The 18141-nt window shown below is 36.8% G+C and overlaps 1 protein-coding gene across 1 annotated transcript in view; it reads right to left on the bottom strand.

The window, feature by feature from the left end:
• Window positions 1-6828: 6828 nt before the first annotated feature.
• Window positions 6829-18141, bottom strand: part of LOC128654016 (interleukin-18 receptor 1) — a 227354-nt gene continuing 216041 nt past the window's right edge. Inside the window, exon 8 of the mRNA XM_053707659.1 lies at window positions 6829-10094. Within this exon, the coding sequence (XP_053563634.1) occupies window positions 9745-10094 (350 nt within the window). The 3' untranslated portion in view covers window positions 6829-9744. The remainder of the gene's footprint in view (window positions 10095-18141) is intronic.

Genomic DNA, 18141 nt, shown 5'->3' with positions numbered 1-18141 from the left:
TGTTATATACAAGTTATATTTTGAGGCCAAGACCAACAAGCATGAATGTATTAACCTAAAGTCAAAAAGAGTTATAGTTATGTAGTATGAATAATGGATTCATTAATGTTTTAATATAATTTTCAATAAAGGTAAAGTAAAGTAAAAATTAAACTCTAAAGCAGCAATCAACTACTGAAAGCTAGCTGCTGATTGGTGGTTGCACATATATGCTTCTTGTGACTGGCTCACCTGATATGTTCAGATAGCTCCCAGTAGTGCATTGCTGCTCTGGAGTTTACCTAGGTTGGCTTCTCATAACAAGAGCTCAAAGGAAATTAGATAATATAAGTAAATTGGAAAGTTGTTTCAAATGATATGCTTTATCTGAATCATGAAAGTTTAACTTTGGGTTTCATGCCCCGCAAATGTCATTTTTTTAATGGGTGAAATTATTCACTGTATTGCAAAGATGTGTTTGGAAAATATGTTCTTGATCACAATCTTTCTAATATGAGTTATTACATCAGAGTTATTTGGACTGATAGTTTTGTAACTTGTCACATTGTATTAATAAGTAACGTTAGTTCTGAAAAGAGCAGGTTACGTATTAAACAATATTAATGCTATTTGAATATTGTCATGATTGATGTGCTGGACGTGTTTACTTACTTTTTGATTGAGAAGTAAACATCTGTTTTTGCAAGATTTTCATATTTAATGAAGAAAACCACTGCAGAAAGTTATTTTCTTCTAACTTATATTACCTTCTACCATGGGATTTTAACAATTCACACACTGTAAATTGTGAAAGAGCTAAGTTTTTAGGTCTGTTTCTTTGAAAGAATATAGCCACTAAAATGTTGGCATTTGGCAAATGCTTAAATTCTCATTGCACAGAACAGGATTATCTTTGGCAAATAATGGCATAAAAACGTATCATCTGGTAGATGGACAAAGTTTCCAGCTCAGGAGCCTGTCCACCCAACATCACTGGGGACTGGGCTGCATACACTATGGCCCCAATTTATCAAAGTCTGGCGGACCTGATCCGACAGTGCGGATCAGGACCACCAGACCTCGCTGAATACGGCGAGCAATATGCTCACTGTATTCAGCATTGTACCAGCAGCTCACAAGAGCTGCTGGTGCAACGCCGCCCCCTGTAGACTCGCGTCAAATGGACCGCCAGCAAGGGGGTGTCAATCAACCCGATCGTACTCGATCGGGTTGATTTCCGGCGATGTCTGTCCGCCTGCTCTGAGCAAGCGGACAGATTATGGAGCAGCGGTCTTTGTGACCGCTGCTTCATAACTGCTGGGGCTTGATAGATAGGCCCCTATACGTCCGGTAGCCTCATAAACTAATGTGCTGCCCCTTGCTCTTGCCGACTAATCACACAAGAACAGTGCATTTCATTTACAGAGGTTATTGCTGCTTTTTATATTGCTGTAATATTAATAATATTATTAAACAAATTAGTAACAATTGTATGCTCAACAGTTTTAAGGCCCTTTTTAACAGGTGATTAAGTCACACAAATATACAAAGATCTGTGCATATCAGAATAGTTGGTTTCCACGTTTTTATTTCAAATTGAAATGCACCTATGCACATTTAAATTTTGAACATTCTATCACTTTAAAATACAGTTTACTGAAATTTTTTTTTTTTTCTTAACATGTTTAAATATGAATACCAACTGCAGCTATTTTGGTTTGTTTTTGTAGATGAAATAGCTAGTTTGTTCTTTGAAACCACAACCCATTAAATGGGTTGAGCTTGCAGGGAAATCAGATATCCTTATTTTATGACTTTTTGTACACACAAATGCTTCTTTATATTATCTTTGTCTTTAAACCAAAACTTTGTCTTTAAACCAAAACTAAGACATTCTAGTATTTTGCTTATTAGATTACAAGTTAAATCACTGCATAATTAAAAATGCTTAAAAACAAGGAATGCATGGCAAATTTGATTTACTGAATTGTACAAAAGACAGTAAATTCCAGACAATGGCCTCTAGTTATGAAGCCGTCTACATTCCTGCATTCGCCGGCCCAATACGCTCACCTAATCTCGCCTAACATCACTGCCGCGGACCTGAATTTGTTCGCCAAAGTTATCAAAAAATCTGTCAAGAAGCCACGCACCAAGTACGGAGCGATGAGCAGAGGACTGTTGTTCACTGACAGTCATCGATCTCGCTGCTCATCGGCTTCTTCGCAGCTTTTTTGATAGCCTGTCACTAAGCACCCACACTAAACTACACTGATTTACCCCCTAAACCACTGCTCCCGGAGCCCCCCAAACTAAATAAAGTTATTACCCCCTAAACCGCCGCTCCTGGACCCCGCCGCAACCATAATAAATGTATTAACCCCTAAACCGCCGCTCCCGGACCCCGCCGCCATCTACATCATACCTATTAACCCCTATCCTGCGGATCCCTGACCCCGCCGCATATAAATAATTGTTTAACCCCTAAACCGCCGCACCCGGAGCCCACCGCCACCTATATTAAAGTTATTAACCCCTATCCTGACCCCCACTACACCGCCGCAATCTACATTAAACTCATTAACCCCTAAACCGCCGCTCCCGGACCCCACCGCCACCTATATTAAACTTATTAACCCCTTAACCTAAGTCTAACACTAACACCCCAGTAACTTAAATATTATTTTAATAAATCTAAAAAAAAATTCTATTATTAACTAAATTATTCCTATTTAAAACTAAATACTTACCTATAAAATAAACCCTAAGATAGCTACAATATAAATAATAATTATATTGTAGCTATTTTAGGATTTATATTTATTTTACAGGCAACTTTGTATTTATTTTAACTAGGTACAATAGCTATTAAATAGTTAATAACTATTTAATAGCTACCTAGTTAAAATACTTACAAAATTGCCTGTAAAATAAATCCTAACCTAAGTTACAATTAAACCTAACACTACACTATCATTAAATAAATTAAATAAATTACCTACAATGACCTACAATTAAATTAAATAAACTAAACTATAGTACAAAAATAAACAAACACTAAATTACAGAAAATAAAAAAGAATTACAAGAAGTTTAAACTAATTACACCTAATCTAAGCCCCCTAATAAAATAATAAAGCCCCCCAAAATAAAAAAATGCCCTACCCTATTCTAAATTACCAAGTAACCAGCTCTTTTACCAGCCCTTAAAAGGGCTTTTTGCGGGGCCTTGCCCCAAAGTAATCAGGTCTTTTACCTGTAAAGAAAAATACAACCCCCTCCACATTAAAACCCACCACCCACATACCCCTACTCTAACCCACCCAAACCCCCCTTAAATAAACCTAACACTAACCCCCTGAAGATCATCCTACCTTGAGCCGTGTTCACCCAGCCGGGCCGAAGTCTTCATCCGATGGGGCAGAAGAGGACATCCAGACCGGCAGAAGTCTTCATCCTATCCGGGCAGAAGAGGACATCCGGACCGGCAGACATCTTCATCCAAGCGGCATCTTCTATCTTCATCCATCCGACGAGGAGCGGCTCCATCTTCAAGACCTCCGGTGTGGAGCATCCTTCCTGGCCAATCCAATCAGCCAATCGGATTGAACTTCAATCTGAAAGGTTGATTGCATCAGCCAATCAGATTTTTCCTACCTAACTAACGACGAATGCCTGGTCCTTTAAATGATGTCATCCAAAGAATCCCTCAAATTTCGATTGGCTGATAGGATTCTATCAGCCAATCGGAATTAAGGTAGGAAAAATCTGATTGGCTGATTGGATCGGCCAGGAAGGATGGCCTGGAATAGTGGCGAGCGTACCTGCTAGTAGTTTGATAACTAACAAATGTAGTCAGATTGTGCCGAAACTTGCGTTCGGAACATCTGGAGTGACGTAACCATCGATCTGTGTCAGACTGAGTCCGGCAGATCGTAGGTTACGACACTATATTCTACTTTTGCCGGGCAGCAGGGCTTGATAACTATGGCGAATCAGCCTAGCCACAAATACGCTGCGGAATTCCAGCGTATTTGCGGCTTGATAACTAGAGGCCAATCTCTGCAACCCCCAGTCTTTATTAATGATATCATGCATTATATCATCAATGTCACAAATTATATCAGAAATTGCGTTAGCAATGTCATAGCGAGATGTGTGATATAATCAGTGTTACACATAAAACCTCTAAAGGGATATGAAACAGTGCTCCTTTAGTAAAAATAAAAAAAATATTTAAAATCACAGCAAATATAAAGGAAATTATTATGTTAAAAATAGTAAAGAACTTACTTTTCTTGCAACTCGAGCACTTAAAAAATGTCAATGTAGCCACTGCATTTAGTGCGATAAGAGAGCTGATTTTACAGAACTTAAAGGTAGAGTTTACTCAAGAATTGTTATTGTTTAAAAAGATAGATAATACCTTTGTTACCCATTCCCCAGGTTTGCATAACCAACACAGTTATATTAAGTTATGTTTTACCTCTGTGATTACCTTGTATCTAAGCCTCTGCAGACTGCCCCTTTATCTCAGTGCTTTTGACATCATAAATAAAGACTGGGGTTTGCAGAGATTGTCTGGAATTTACTTTTGTACAATTCAGTAAACCAAATTTCCCATGCATTCCTTGTTTTTAAGCATTTTTAATTATGCAGTGATTTAACTTGTAATCTAATAAGCAAAATACTAGAATGTCTTAGTTTTGGTTTGAATAAAATGTTTTGGTTTAAAGACGAAGATAATATAAAGAAGCATTTGTGTGTACAGAAAGCCGTAAAATAAGGATATATGATTTCCCTGCAAGTTCAACCCATTTTAATGGGTTGTGGTTTCAAAGAACAAACTAGCTATTTCATCTACAACAATGAACCTAAATAGCTGCAGCTGGTATAACAAGTCATTGTAAACATATTAAGAAAAAAAACTATTTTTCAGTAAACTTTTTTAAAGTATTTTGAAGTGATAGAATGTTCAAATTTTTAAATGTGCATAGGTGCATTTCAATTTGAAATAAAAATATGTTTGCATTATACTTCCATTAGCAAAGATGCTGCTAGTGAAAGTTATTACTGTTTTTCAGCAGCATACATACATATGCTGTGAAGGCTCCTGCACCAGTGCATGCTCAGAGAGCTGGCTGTGGTGTATATTGCCTTTGAACAAGTAATTTATGTCATAGAAGTAATTGCTAACTGTCAGCTAGATTAGGAGTTTTGTGCGCTATAGAGAAATTAACGAACGCAACAAAAAGTTAGGTTAGGTTATTTAATTTTCTATAGCACTGCCATTACAAGTTTTCAAACATACGCCTTTTGCGTGCAATATGGTTGCGTTGAGCTCCATACCGCACACAATCGAAGCGCTGCTGAGACGTGCTCGTGCATGATTTCCCCATAGATATCAATGGGAGGAGCCTGCGAAAGCTTAGGTTTTATTTTTATTTCATAGGTAAGTTTGTATTTATTTTAACTAGGTAGACTAGTTAGTAAATAGTTATTAATTATTTACTAACTCGTTAAAATAAATACAAACTTACATTTGAAATAAAACCTAACCTGCCTTACACTAAAACCTAACATTATAAAAAAAAAAATTCCATTACAAAAAAAAACTACCATTACAAAAAAAATACCATTACAAACAAAAAAACTACCATTACAAAAAAAAAATACCATTATAAAAAAAAAATTAAATTATCCAAAAAAATTAAGATTAATCCTATTCTAATACCCTTAAAAAAACACCCCAAAGTAAAAAACCTTATTCTAGAATAAACTACCAAGGGCACTTAAAAGGGCCTTTTGTAGGGCATTGTCCTGAGATAAACAGCTCTTTTACTCCAAAAAAAAATACAAACACCCTCTAACACTATGCAAACCCCCAACCCCCAAACTACCAAGGGCCCTTAAAAGGGCCTTTTGGGGGGCCCTTAAAAGGGCCTTTTGTAGGGAATTGACCTAAGATAAACAGCTCTTTTACTCCAAAAGAAATACAAAAACCCCATAACACTATACAAACTCCCACCCCTCAAACTACCAGGGGCCCTTAAAAGGGCCTTTTGGGGGCCCTTAAAAGGGTCTTTTGTAGGGCATTGCCCTGATATAAACAGCTATTTTGCTAAAAACACATAACAACCCCCTAAAAATATACATTACACAAAATTACAAAGAAATTATCAAAAATAAAAAAATCTTCCTATTCTAATACCCATAAAAAAACCACCGCAAAATAAAAAACCTAGAATAAACTAGGGCCTTTTTGCCCTAAAGATATCAGCTCTTTTATTGAAAATAATTTACAAAGACCCACTAACATTACAAGAACCCCCACCCCACCGCCAACCACCCAAAATAAAATCTGCGACACTGGAGATATAAAGAGGATATCGCTGTAACATAGCGATTTTAAGGTAAATTTTAATCTATCTAAATTTGCGCATTTTTTGTAATTCTTATATTTTTTCATCACTAGCATATATTTTCTTAACCACTTGGTCCCTTTAGATCATATAAAGTATTCTATATTTTTTAAGAATTGTATTTTAGGAACTGTATTTTAAGCAAAATGTTGGTATATATCTGGATATATTTTAGAATATTATTTAATTGTATGTATAAATAAATACCTATTGACCTTTTTCTTGTGAATACTCTCTTTTTTTGTGTATATAAATATGTGAGATAAAAATATATATATATATATACATCAAAATGTGTTAAAATATTCAGATGCTCTGAAGGTAAGCTGAGTTAGGTTGCTTTTAAACTTGCACAAACAAACAGCCACATTATATTTGTGAAATCCAATACATAATTTAAAAGATAAAATAACAACTAAGGAACCTGTACATTTGTTTAAGCTTTATTTAATAGGGGATTTTATACACATTTTATTAAATATTCATAGTAAAAGAAAATCATCCGTACAAGTTGTTCTCTTGGTATTCTTAGTCAAAAGCTAATCCTAGGAGGTTCATATGCTAATTTCTTAGACCTTGAAGGCCTCCTCTAATCAATGCATTTTGACAGTTATTCACCACTAGAGGGCGTTAGTTCATGTGTGTCATATAGATAACATTGAGCTCATGCACAGGAATTTACCGAGGAGTGAGCACTGATGGGTTAAAATGCAAGTCTGTCAAAAGAACTGAAATAAGGGGGCAGTCTGCAGAGGCTTAGATACAAGGTAATTACAGAGGTAAAACGTATATTATTATAACTGTCTTTGTTATGCAAAACTGAGGAATGGGTAATAAAGGGATTATTTATCTTTTAAAACAACAAAAATTCTAGTGTTGACTGTCCCTTTAATACAAGATAAACAAGCTTGCCAAAAGATTTGGGGCTAGATTACAAGTGGCGCTGTGCTATTGTTAGAGTGAGACGCAATAAGCAATATTGCAACCACGTTAACTAGAGTACATATTACAATTTGCAAGTAAACAGTTGAGCTTGAGTGTAAACAGAATTTGCACTCACTGGATTAGCGCGTCTGAAGATCCTCAAATAAAGTATAAGGGTTAAAAAAAAAAAGTTGCACCAAACACAACATAAATACATTAAAGTAAAATATCACATTTTCTGATTACACTATACAGTTTAATAACTCTCCGAGTCTTAATAATTTGAAGCTGTATAAGTGACAATGGTGTTATGGTCTGTTGTGAAATGTAATAAGTGCCACACCTTTATATTGCAGTCTTCCTCTAGTGGGGTAGTAATTTACATTTTTATTGAAATAGATTATTATATATGGGTTCGTTCCTTATCTTCACTCTTAGGATAACGTGTAGATAGCTGATTCTACACAGTTGTCATATGTGTCTCAGCACGATACTCAAATAAATAACTATTTATTTTATTTTTTGTGACCTCCTTTAATTAAGGGAATCCACTGTTTAACAGTTCTCTCTATGGTATCATGATGCAGTAAAAATGTACAGCAGGGGGGTGTCAATCAACCCGATCGTACTCGATCGGGTTGAATTGTGGCGATCTCTGTCCACCTCATCAGAGCAGGCGGACAGGTTATGGAGCAGCGGTCTTTAGACCGCTGCTCCATAACTTGCGTTTCTGGCGAGTCTGAAGTTTAAATGTCTGCTCTGCTGTACCAATGTATTGTGCTGGACATTTTTTAGTGTGTTAGAAAGAAAATTAACACATTTTGTGACTCATAGTCATCACTTTGAGGGTGAAAAGTTTTATGTTATGCTTAATTAGGGAGGGTTGTAATTATTATTAATTATGGTTTTGGTGCAACTAAAGGCTGCCTGAAACTGAACACACCTTTTTATATCAAAATTATATAATATATTAAATAACTAAAAATACATTTTATAGCTGGCTAAATAGGTGAAAAAAAGACAAAAAGATGAAAAATCTGAATAAATATAAGCGCTATCACAAAACTAGCGCTGCAGAAACTTTTTCCGCTCTACAAATAACTGATAATAATAATAATAATAATAAATAGATTTACTCCTGGCTCTGTAATCCTTCAGTATTCAAATGAAATGTAAACAGATTAGTATAAACAAGTGTTTTGTGTATATTTTATTTCCCTACTGTGTATCATTTTATTTTATATTTCATGCTTCAACACTGTACAGCCTGCTTTTGTCTGTTTTATGATACAGTTAGAAAACTTTAATGTCATGGTAAACTTGCATATACAACTTTGTTGAAATGTGAAGTTCCTGCCAAATAAAGTTAAATAGTGTTGTAATTTTTTCACATACCTTCCGGCAATAGCATTTTCAGCAAGAACCTTCACTATAGTAATCCTGCTCTCCCATCTGCCCCCCCCCCCCCCTTCACAAATGTTTTTTTTATTTTTTATTACATCACTCTTCACCGGCCAATCTTTAGTGTTGCTGTATGACTCGCTTTAATCTATGTAATGGCACACATGTATGAGTATTAGCTAGTAAAAGCGGGAAAATTGCTAATTGGGCCCAATTTGGACATTTCCACTTAGGGATGTACTCACTTTTGTAGCCAACGGTTTAGACATTAATGGCTAAGTGTTGAGTTATTTTGTGGGGACAGCAAATTTATATGGTTATACAGGCTGTACACTCACTACTTTACATTGTAGCAAAGTGTAATTTCTTCAGTGTTGTCACATGAAAATATATAATAAAATATTTACAAAACTGTGAGGGGTGTACTCACTTTTGTAAGATACTGTATATTGAAAGTGAAAACACAGTCCCCCATTGACCGTAATGTTTGGGGGGTTTTCTAAAAAAACACGCAAAGTACTCCCACGAGCTCGCAGGAGCATTAACCTGCCACTTGTAATGGCTGGTTATTTAACGTTCGCCCATAAATGGGCAAATTAATCTAATCTAGCCCTTAGTGTTTACTTGGATTGCTGAAAGTAAACAGAGAAACTCGTGATCCTCTGTTTACTTTACAGACGTGACAGGATCGATTGCACATGTGAGAATTGTTGAGGGCACAGGAGTGCGCTTTTTGAGAGAATATAAGAGAGGGTAGGGATGTACATAGTGACGTGTAGAGTGGGCGGGGCTGCTCTACACGTCACTGCAATGCAGAAAAGAGCCATTGCTACGGTGGCGGAACGAGAGTGATTGACAGGGAATAAAAAGATTTCAAATACAATAACGTAAGTAACATTTTAATAAATTATAATATGGTTTGCTATTCCAGTGTCTGATAAAAGGTTTGCAAACCTTTGATACTTGCATAGATTACCATCACTTTATTGCTGCAGTAACAAATAGTTTCCTTTTATAATTATAAAACAGAATTATCAACTTTTGAATGAGAAATACATGGAATTATTGGCTTCACTGGCATTAAGTACTGGATCTTCTTCCAAAATCTGGACTTCAAAGGGCGAGATTGATCCCCTTTCCATTTCACTCTCTTGCTTGCTTTAAGAAGCTTTAACGATTCTGGCATTATGTTCATCTTACACAGAGGTAAATATTCCACCAAAATCACTTTGATTTTCCTTTCAACCATTGCTTTGTATAGGCCAGTGTCAAGTTCATACATTCTTTTGTCAGATAAGTAGTTTTTGCTGAGGAGTATGATTAATCTTCTACTTTTCTCAAGAAATGAGTGCACATCATCAACTATGGCTGTAAATATAAACAGAAAAAAGGTGAAATATATCATTTCATTAGCAGATATTGTTTCAAATTGCCAGATATTCACACACATGCACACACAGGCACATCACCCACAAGAATATGAATGTTTTCTTTTATACTCCACATGATTTAAGGATGTTGCATTTGTAAAACTCCTCTATTACATTATACAGGTAATAAAAAACGTTGACCTGCCACTGCCTGCACTGATATCATGTGAGTGTGACATTATGCTTCACTAGTGTCTCTGACTACAGGGGTTAGTGTATGTATGTATGTATGTATGTATGTATGTGACTGTGTGTATATTTATGCATGTATGTGTGTATGTATGTGTGTGTGTGTATATATATGTGTGTGTGTGTATGTATGTGACTGTGTGTGTATTTATGCATGTATGTGTGTATGTATGTGTGTGTGTGTATGTATGTGACTGTGTGTGTATTTATGCATGTATGTGTGTATGTATGTATGTATGTGACTGTGTGTGTATTTATGCATGTATGTGTGTATGTATGTATGTATGTGACTGTGTGTGTATTTATGCATGTATGTGTGTATGTATGTATGTATGTGACTGTGTGTGTATTTATGCATGTATGTGTGTATGTATGTATGTATGTGACTGTGTGTGTATTTATGCATGTATGTGTGTATGTATGTATGTATGTGACTGTGTGTGTATTTATGCATGTATGTGTGTATGTATGTATGTATGTGACTGTGTGTGTATTTATGCATGTATGTGTGTATGTATGTATGTATGTGACTGTGTGTGTATTTATGCATGTATGTGTGTATGTATGTATGTATGTATGTGACTGTGTGTGTATTTATGCATGTATGTGTGCATGTATGTATGTATGTGACTGTGTGTGTATTTATGCATGTATGTGTGTATGTATGTGTGTGTGTGTATGTATGTGACTGTGTGTGTATTTATGCATGTATGTGTGTATGTATGTGTGTGTGTGTGTATATATGTGTGTGTATGTATGTATGTGACTGTGTGTGTATTTATGCATGTATGTGTGTATGTATGTGTGTGTGTGTATGTATGTGACTGTGTGTATATTTATGCATGTATGTGTGTATGTATGTGTGTGTGTGTATATATGTGTGTGTATGTATGTATGTGACTGTGTGTGTATTTATGCATGTATGTGTGTATGTATGTGTGTGTGTGTATGTATGTGACTGTGTGTGTATTTATGCATGCATGTGTGTGTATGTGTGTGTGTGTATGTATGTGACTGTGTGTGTATTTATGCATGTATGTGTGTGTGTGTGTATGTATGTGACTGTGTGTGTACTTATGCATGTATGTGTGTGTATGTATGTATGTGACTGTGTGTGTATTTATGCATGTATATGTGTGTATGTTTGTGGAACCAGCAAATTACAGACCTTGTTACTACAGCATGGGCGGAGGGGCGTGGGGTAAACAGTGTCACTATACAGCACCACTATATACAGTACGGGCGGGCTGGATCATGTCACAGACTACTGTGGTCACTCTATAAAGTACTGGGTGGACAGGGTCAGGCCAGCCATCTCACCAGCAGATTACAGACTGTGTCACTAACTCACTATATACAGTACTGGTGGGTTAAACAGTGTCACTATATACAGTAATAGGGGGTCAGACCATCTCACAGACTGGGCACAGGGTACCTCCTTTTGCAGAAATGTAATCTGATTCACATTTAAAAAAAAAACATTTTTGTTAAAAAAAATATATATACTGTATATGTATCAAATTAACTTTTTTCTGGGGGGGGGGGGGGGGCTTCTTAGATTCTTGCACCTGGGCCCTGTGTTTTATAGTTACGCCTCTGCATTCTGCTTCAGAATGAGGCAGTAAACACATTGTAATTACAAGACATCTAAACAATATTAAAATAAACATCTTGTTTACTGCAGTTGTTTTTCAATAGCCAAACTCCATCCACCATTTGCATTTTTTGGTGGAGCCAATATGGGCTTGAGTCTGCAAAGAACAAGGCTAGTCGCAGTCATTACATTAGTAGAAAGTGACTATCTGTTAAAGCCAATTATGGAAAGATATGTAGCTGATTTAGCTTTGAGAAGTCAGCAGGATGCTTTTCCTGCTCTAAGAATTATAAAAGCCTTAATTTTAAGAGCTTAGTAACATGGAAAGGAGACAAAATAAATGATAAAAGTATACTGCAAAGTTGTTTTATTACACAAAACTAAACTTTATTGTTGTGTTGGAATAAGCCATTTTATCTCAATATGGATCAGTTTAGGCCAGATTACGAGTGGAGCATAAAATATCACTTAAGAGAGCTCAATATTTGCTCTCCACTCAGTAATACCAGTGCACGCAAATGTGCGCTGGTATTACAAGTAAGGTGCAATGTGAACACAACCTCGCGTTTGCATTGCAGGGAAGCATTGTGCTCATGAAAGCGCTTTTCCACAGGCTCTAATGGGAGCCTCATTGTCATACCGTCAGACACAGTTGAGAACCTAGCGCAGTGATGTGGGTAAGTCACGTATCGATGGCCAGAAAAGTGTAAATATATATGTATATGAATATATACATGTATATTTTTGTGTTAATATGTGTATGTACACATATTAACACATACATATTTAGTATATGTATATAAGCATATTAACACATACATATATATGTATATAAGCATATACATATACAGTATATTTACAGGGAACACACAGTCCCCATAGACCACAATGTAAATGCACTTTCAGTGCCTTTTTATTTTTTCTAACACCCCAGACCCACTCACTTTAAACCCTAAAAACTGCTTCATGCTGTTTTAAAAAAAAAAAAAAAAAAAAATGCTACAAATTTAGTTAAACAAAAAGAGACCTCACACTTAATTTTGGGGGATATTATAAAAATGAACCAGAGGTCTGACCTCTGGTTAATTTTTGAAGCGGCCACTTGTAATGGCTGGTTATTTATTGCACGCCCATAAACGGGCGAATTAATGCTCCACTTGTAATCAAGCCCTTTATTGTGCATAAATGCAACACAATTCTGCACATATATGTTAGGAAATTTAGACCTTAAACGCTACACTCTTCTTGACTTTGTTAATGAGACTATCAACATAATGTAGTACATAATTAATAGCATCACTAAGTAATTATCTATGTGCAAACTTAGCATCAGCAGTGAAAAGCAAGTGGTGGGTTGTCCTCTGCTTTACTTTCTTGCGGCTAGATTTGGAGTTTTGTCGGTAAGGACCCTCGTAGCTAACGCCGGCTTTTTTCTGGCCGCACCATAAAAATAACTCTGGTATTGAGAGTCCACATAAAGGCTGCGTTAGGCTCCAAAAAAGGAGCGTAGAGCATATTTAATGCAGCTTCAACTCTCTATACCAGAGTTGCTTACGCAAGCGGCCAGCCTCAAAAACGTGCTCGTGCACGATTCCCCCATAGGAAACAATGGGGCTGTTTGAGCTGAAAAAAAAACCTAACACCTGCAAAAAAGCCGCGTTCAGCTCCTAACGCAGCCCCATTGTTTGCTATGGGGAAACACTTCCTATGTCTGCACCTAACACCCTAACATGTACCCCGAGTCTAAACACCCCTAACCTTACACTTATTAACCCTTAATCTGCTGCCCCCGCTATCGCTGACCCCTGCATATTATTTTTAACCCCTAATCTGCCGCTCCCTAAACCGCCGCTACTTACATTATCCATATGTACCCCTAATCTGCTGCCCCTAACACCGCCGACCCCTATATTATATTTATTAACCCCTAATCTGCTCCCCACAACGTCGCCTCCACCTGCCTACACTTATTAACCCCTAATCTGCCGAGCGGACCGCACCGCTATTATAATAAAGTTATTAACCCCTAATCCGCCTCACTAACCCTATAATAAATAGTATTAACCCCTAATCTGCCCTCCCTAACATCGCCGACACCTAACTTCAATTATTAACCCCTAATCTGCCGACCGGAGCTCACCGCTATTCTAATAAATGTATTAACCCCTAAAGCTAAGTCTAACCCTAACACTAACACCCCCCTAATTTAAATATAATTTTAATCTAACGAAATTAATTAACTCTTATTAAATAAATTATTCCTATTTAAAGCTAAATACTTACCTGTAAAATAAATCCTAATATAGCTACAATATAAATTATAATTACATTGTAGCTATTTTAGGATTAATATTTATTTTACAGGCAACTTTGTAATTATTTTAACCAGGTACAATAGCTATTAAATAGTTAAGAACTATTTAATAGTTACCTAGTTAAAATAATTACAACATTACCTGTAAAATAAATCCTAACCTAAGTTATAATTAAACCTAACACTATACTATCATTAAATTAATTAAATAAAATACCTACAATTACCTACAATTAAACCTAACACTACACTATCAATAAATTAATTAAACACAATATCTACAAATAACTACAATGAAATAAACAATGATCGGAACAGCCAATAGAATGCAAGCTCAATCTGATTGGCTGATTGGATCAGCCAATCGGATTGAACTTGATTCTGATTGGCTGATTCCATCAGCCAATCAGAATATTCCTACCTTAATTCCGATTGGCTGATAGAATCCTATCAGCCAAATGGAATTTGAGGGACGCCATCTTGGATGACGTCATTTAAAGGAACCGTCATTCGTCGTTCAGTCGTCGGGCCAGGATGGATGTTCCGCGTCGGAGGTCTTCAGGATGCTGCCGCTCCGCTCCAGATGGATGTCGATAGAAGATGCCGCCTGGATGAAGACTTCAATCGGATGGAAGACCTATTCTGCCCCGCTTGGATGAAGACTTCAATCGGATGGAAGACCTCTTCTGCCCCGCTTGGATGAAGACTTCTACCGGATCATGGACATCTTCAGCCCCCCGCTTGGGCTTGGATCAGGACATCGGAGGAGCTCTTAAGGACGGATCAGTGAACCTGGTATGGTGAAGATAAGGTAGGAAGATCTTCAGGGGCTTAGTGTTAGGTTTATTTAAGGGGGGTTTGGGTTAGATTAGGGGTATGTGGGTGGTGGGTTGTAATGTTGGGGGGGGTATTGTATGTTTTTTTTTACAGGCAAAAGAGCTGAACTTCTTGGGGCATGCCCCGCAAAGGGCCCTGTTCAGGGCTGGTAAGGTAAAAGAGCTTTGAACTTTAGTAATTTAGAATAGGGTAGGGCATTTTTTTATTTTGGGGGTCTTTGTTATTTTATTAGGGGGCTTAGAGTAGGTGTAATTAGTTTAAAATTGTTGTAATATTTTTCTTATGTTTGTAGATATTTTTTTATTTTTTGTAACTTAGTTCTTTTTTATTTTTTGTACTTTAGTTAGTTTATTTCATTGTAGTTATTTGTAGATATTGTATTTAATTAATTTATTGATAGTGTAGTGTTAGGTTTAATTGTAGGTAATTGTAGGTATTTTATTTAATTAATTTAATGATAGTATAGTGTTAGGTTTAATTGTAACTTAGGTTAGGATTTATTTTACAGGTAATGTTGTAATTATTTTAACTAGGTAACTATTAAATAGTTCTTAACTATTTAATAGCTATTGTACCTGGTTAAAATAATTACAAAGTTGCCTGTAAAATAAATATTAATCCTAAAATAGCTACAATGTAATTATAATTTATATTGTAGCTATATTAGGATTTATTTTACAGGTAAGTATTTAGCTTTAAATAGGAATAATTTATTTAATAAGAGTTAATTAATTTCGTTAGATTAAAATTATATTTAACTTAGGGGGGTGTTAGTGTTAGGGTTAGACTTAGCTTTAGGGGTTAATACATTTATTAGAATTGCGGTGAGCTCCGGTCGGCAGATTAGGGGTTAATAAGTGTAGGCAGGTGGAGGCGACGTTGAGGGGGGCAGATTAGGGGTTAATAAATATAATATAGGGGTCGGCGGTGTTAGGGGCAGCAGATTAGGGGTACATAGCTATAATGTAGGTGGCGGCGCTTTGCGGTCGGCAGATTAGGGGTTAATAAGTGTAGGTAGTTGGCGGCGACGTTGTGGGGGGCAGGTTAGGGGTTAATAAATATAATATAGGGGTCTGCGGTGTTAGGGGCAGCAGATTAGGGGTACATAAGTATAACGTAGGTGGCGGTCGGCAGATTAGGGGTTAATAAGTGTAGGCAGGTGGAGGCGACGTTGAGGGCGGCAGATTAGGGGTTAATAAATATAATATAGGGGTCGGCGGTGTTAGGGGCAGCAGATTAGGGGTACATAGGGATAACTTAGCTGGCGGCGCTTTGCGGTCGGCAGATTAGGGGTTAAAAAAAAATCGAGTGGCGGCAATGTGGGGGGACCTCAGTTTAGGGGTACATAGGTAGTTTATGGGTGTTAGTGTACTTTAGAGTACAGTAGTTAAGAGCTTTATGAACCGGCGTTAGCCCAGAAAGCTCTTAACTACTGACTTTTTTCTGCGGCTGGAGTTTTGTCGTTAGATTTCTAACGCTCACTTCAGACACGACTCTAAATACCGGAGTTAGAAAGATCCCATTGAAAAGATAGGATACGCAAATGACGTAAGGGGATCTGCGGTATGGAAAAGTCGCGGCTGAAAAGCGAGCGTTAGACCCTTTTTTGAGTGACTCAAAATACCGGAATTAGCCTAAAACCAGCGTTAGGAGCCTCTAACGCTGGTTTTCACGGCTAACGCCAAACTCCAAATCTAGGCCTTGGTGAGCTAGACAGCACCCTTCTTCTTGTGTATTTTTGGCTGCTCAGTGCCTTGAAGGTCATGCAGTCCACAATATGTAGTTCATGACTGAGACATAGCATAACATTTAAACAACTTTCCAATTTAGTTCTATTATCAAACTTTCATCATTTCAAAGTATCCTTTGTTGAAGAAGTAGCAATGCACTACTGGGAACTAGCTGAAAACAGTTGATGAGCCTAGGGCAAGAGATATGTGCAGCCATCAATTATCAGCTTCTAGTTGTGCATTGCTGCTTCTTAGCCTACCTAGGTAAGCCTTTCAACAAAAGAATATCAAGAGAACAAAGCAAATGAGCAAGCAGTAGTACATTGAAAAGTGTTTTTACATTACATGCTCTATCTGAATCCTGAAAGAAAAAAATTGGGTTTCATGCTACTTCAAAAAATAAAATGAAAGGAATCAAAGGTCCCTCCTCATTATGATTGTTGACAGTTATCTATACAATAACATCATTGTGAATATGCATGCTGATGTCATACACAACAGCAGATACATTCCATTAATGGTTTTTAGATGTAGGAGAAGGTTTATACTGAGCCCCTATTCTGACCTCTTATGCAATTAAAAAGTAAAAGCCGTAAAAAGAGAATTGTCTACAGCACTAGTAATTAGTGTGATAATGGTGAGGAGAAATGGAGCCTCTATCTCCACACCAGTAACCCCTAGAGAGATTACTTTGGATGCAGGAATGATAATCATTTTTTTTCACTGGACTCCAGAGAGGTTTTTATGTAGATGTATGGAAACCAATGTTCTCCTGTTTTACTCATATAAATAGGGAAGGTGCATGTCCTTCCAACATTCCATTTATCATCATTCCTATGGGGATTTTCAGCACCTATTAGGAAGCTTTTATGTAAGTTAGTTCAAATTTTGGAAAAAGAGGAGTGCCTGTCACTGATTCAATGCTATTGTTGCATAATTAAAGGAACTCTAAAGCAGCCTATATTTCCTACTGATGGTATACACCACATGTACACTAAATACACTAAAACAATTAGAAGTGATTCTCCTCTTTCAATTAACATGTGTTTTGTCCCTCAAGGTAGCAGGTAATTGCTATAGAAAGGGCAACCACATGTATACTTGGAAACTTGTATAATGTTACGGGCTCTAAAAAAAAATCTGCAGCCCCCTCATATAAACATAAAAATGGAAGAAGTGACCCGATTCAATGAGTGCCCTTGGCCTGTCAAGCTATTACGTAGCTGTTAAGAAAGCAGTGTGAATTTGCTGACTTTTAAGTTTCATCACCACTAAACGTAGAATTATTTCATATGCTTGAAATGGGGGGGCTTTTTACTGT

This window comes from Bombina bombina, chromosome 3 (genome assembly GCF_027579735.1).
Source record: "Bombina bombina isolate aBomBom1 chromosome 3, aBomBom1.pri, whole genome shotgun sequence".
NCBI classification, from domain to species: domain Eukaryota; kingdom Metazoa; phylum Chordata; class Amphibia; order Anura; family Bombinatoridae; genus Bombina; species Bombina bombina.
Note: the sequence above shows the minus strand (reverse complement) of the source record. Positions and strands in the feature narration are given on the sequence as shown.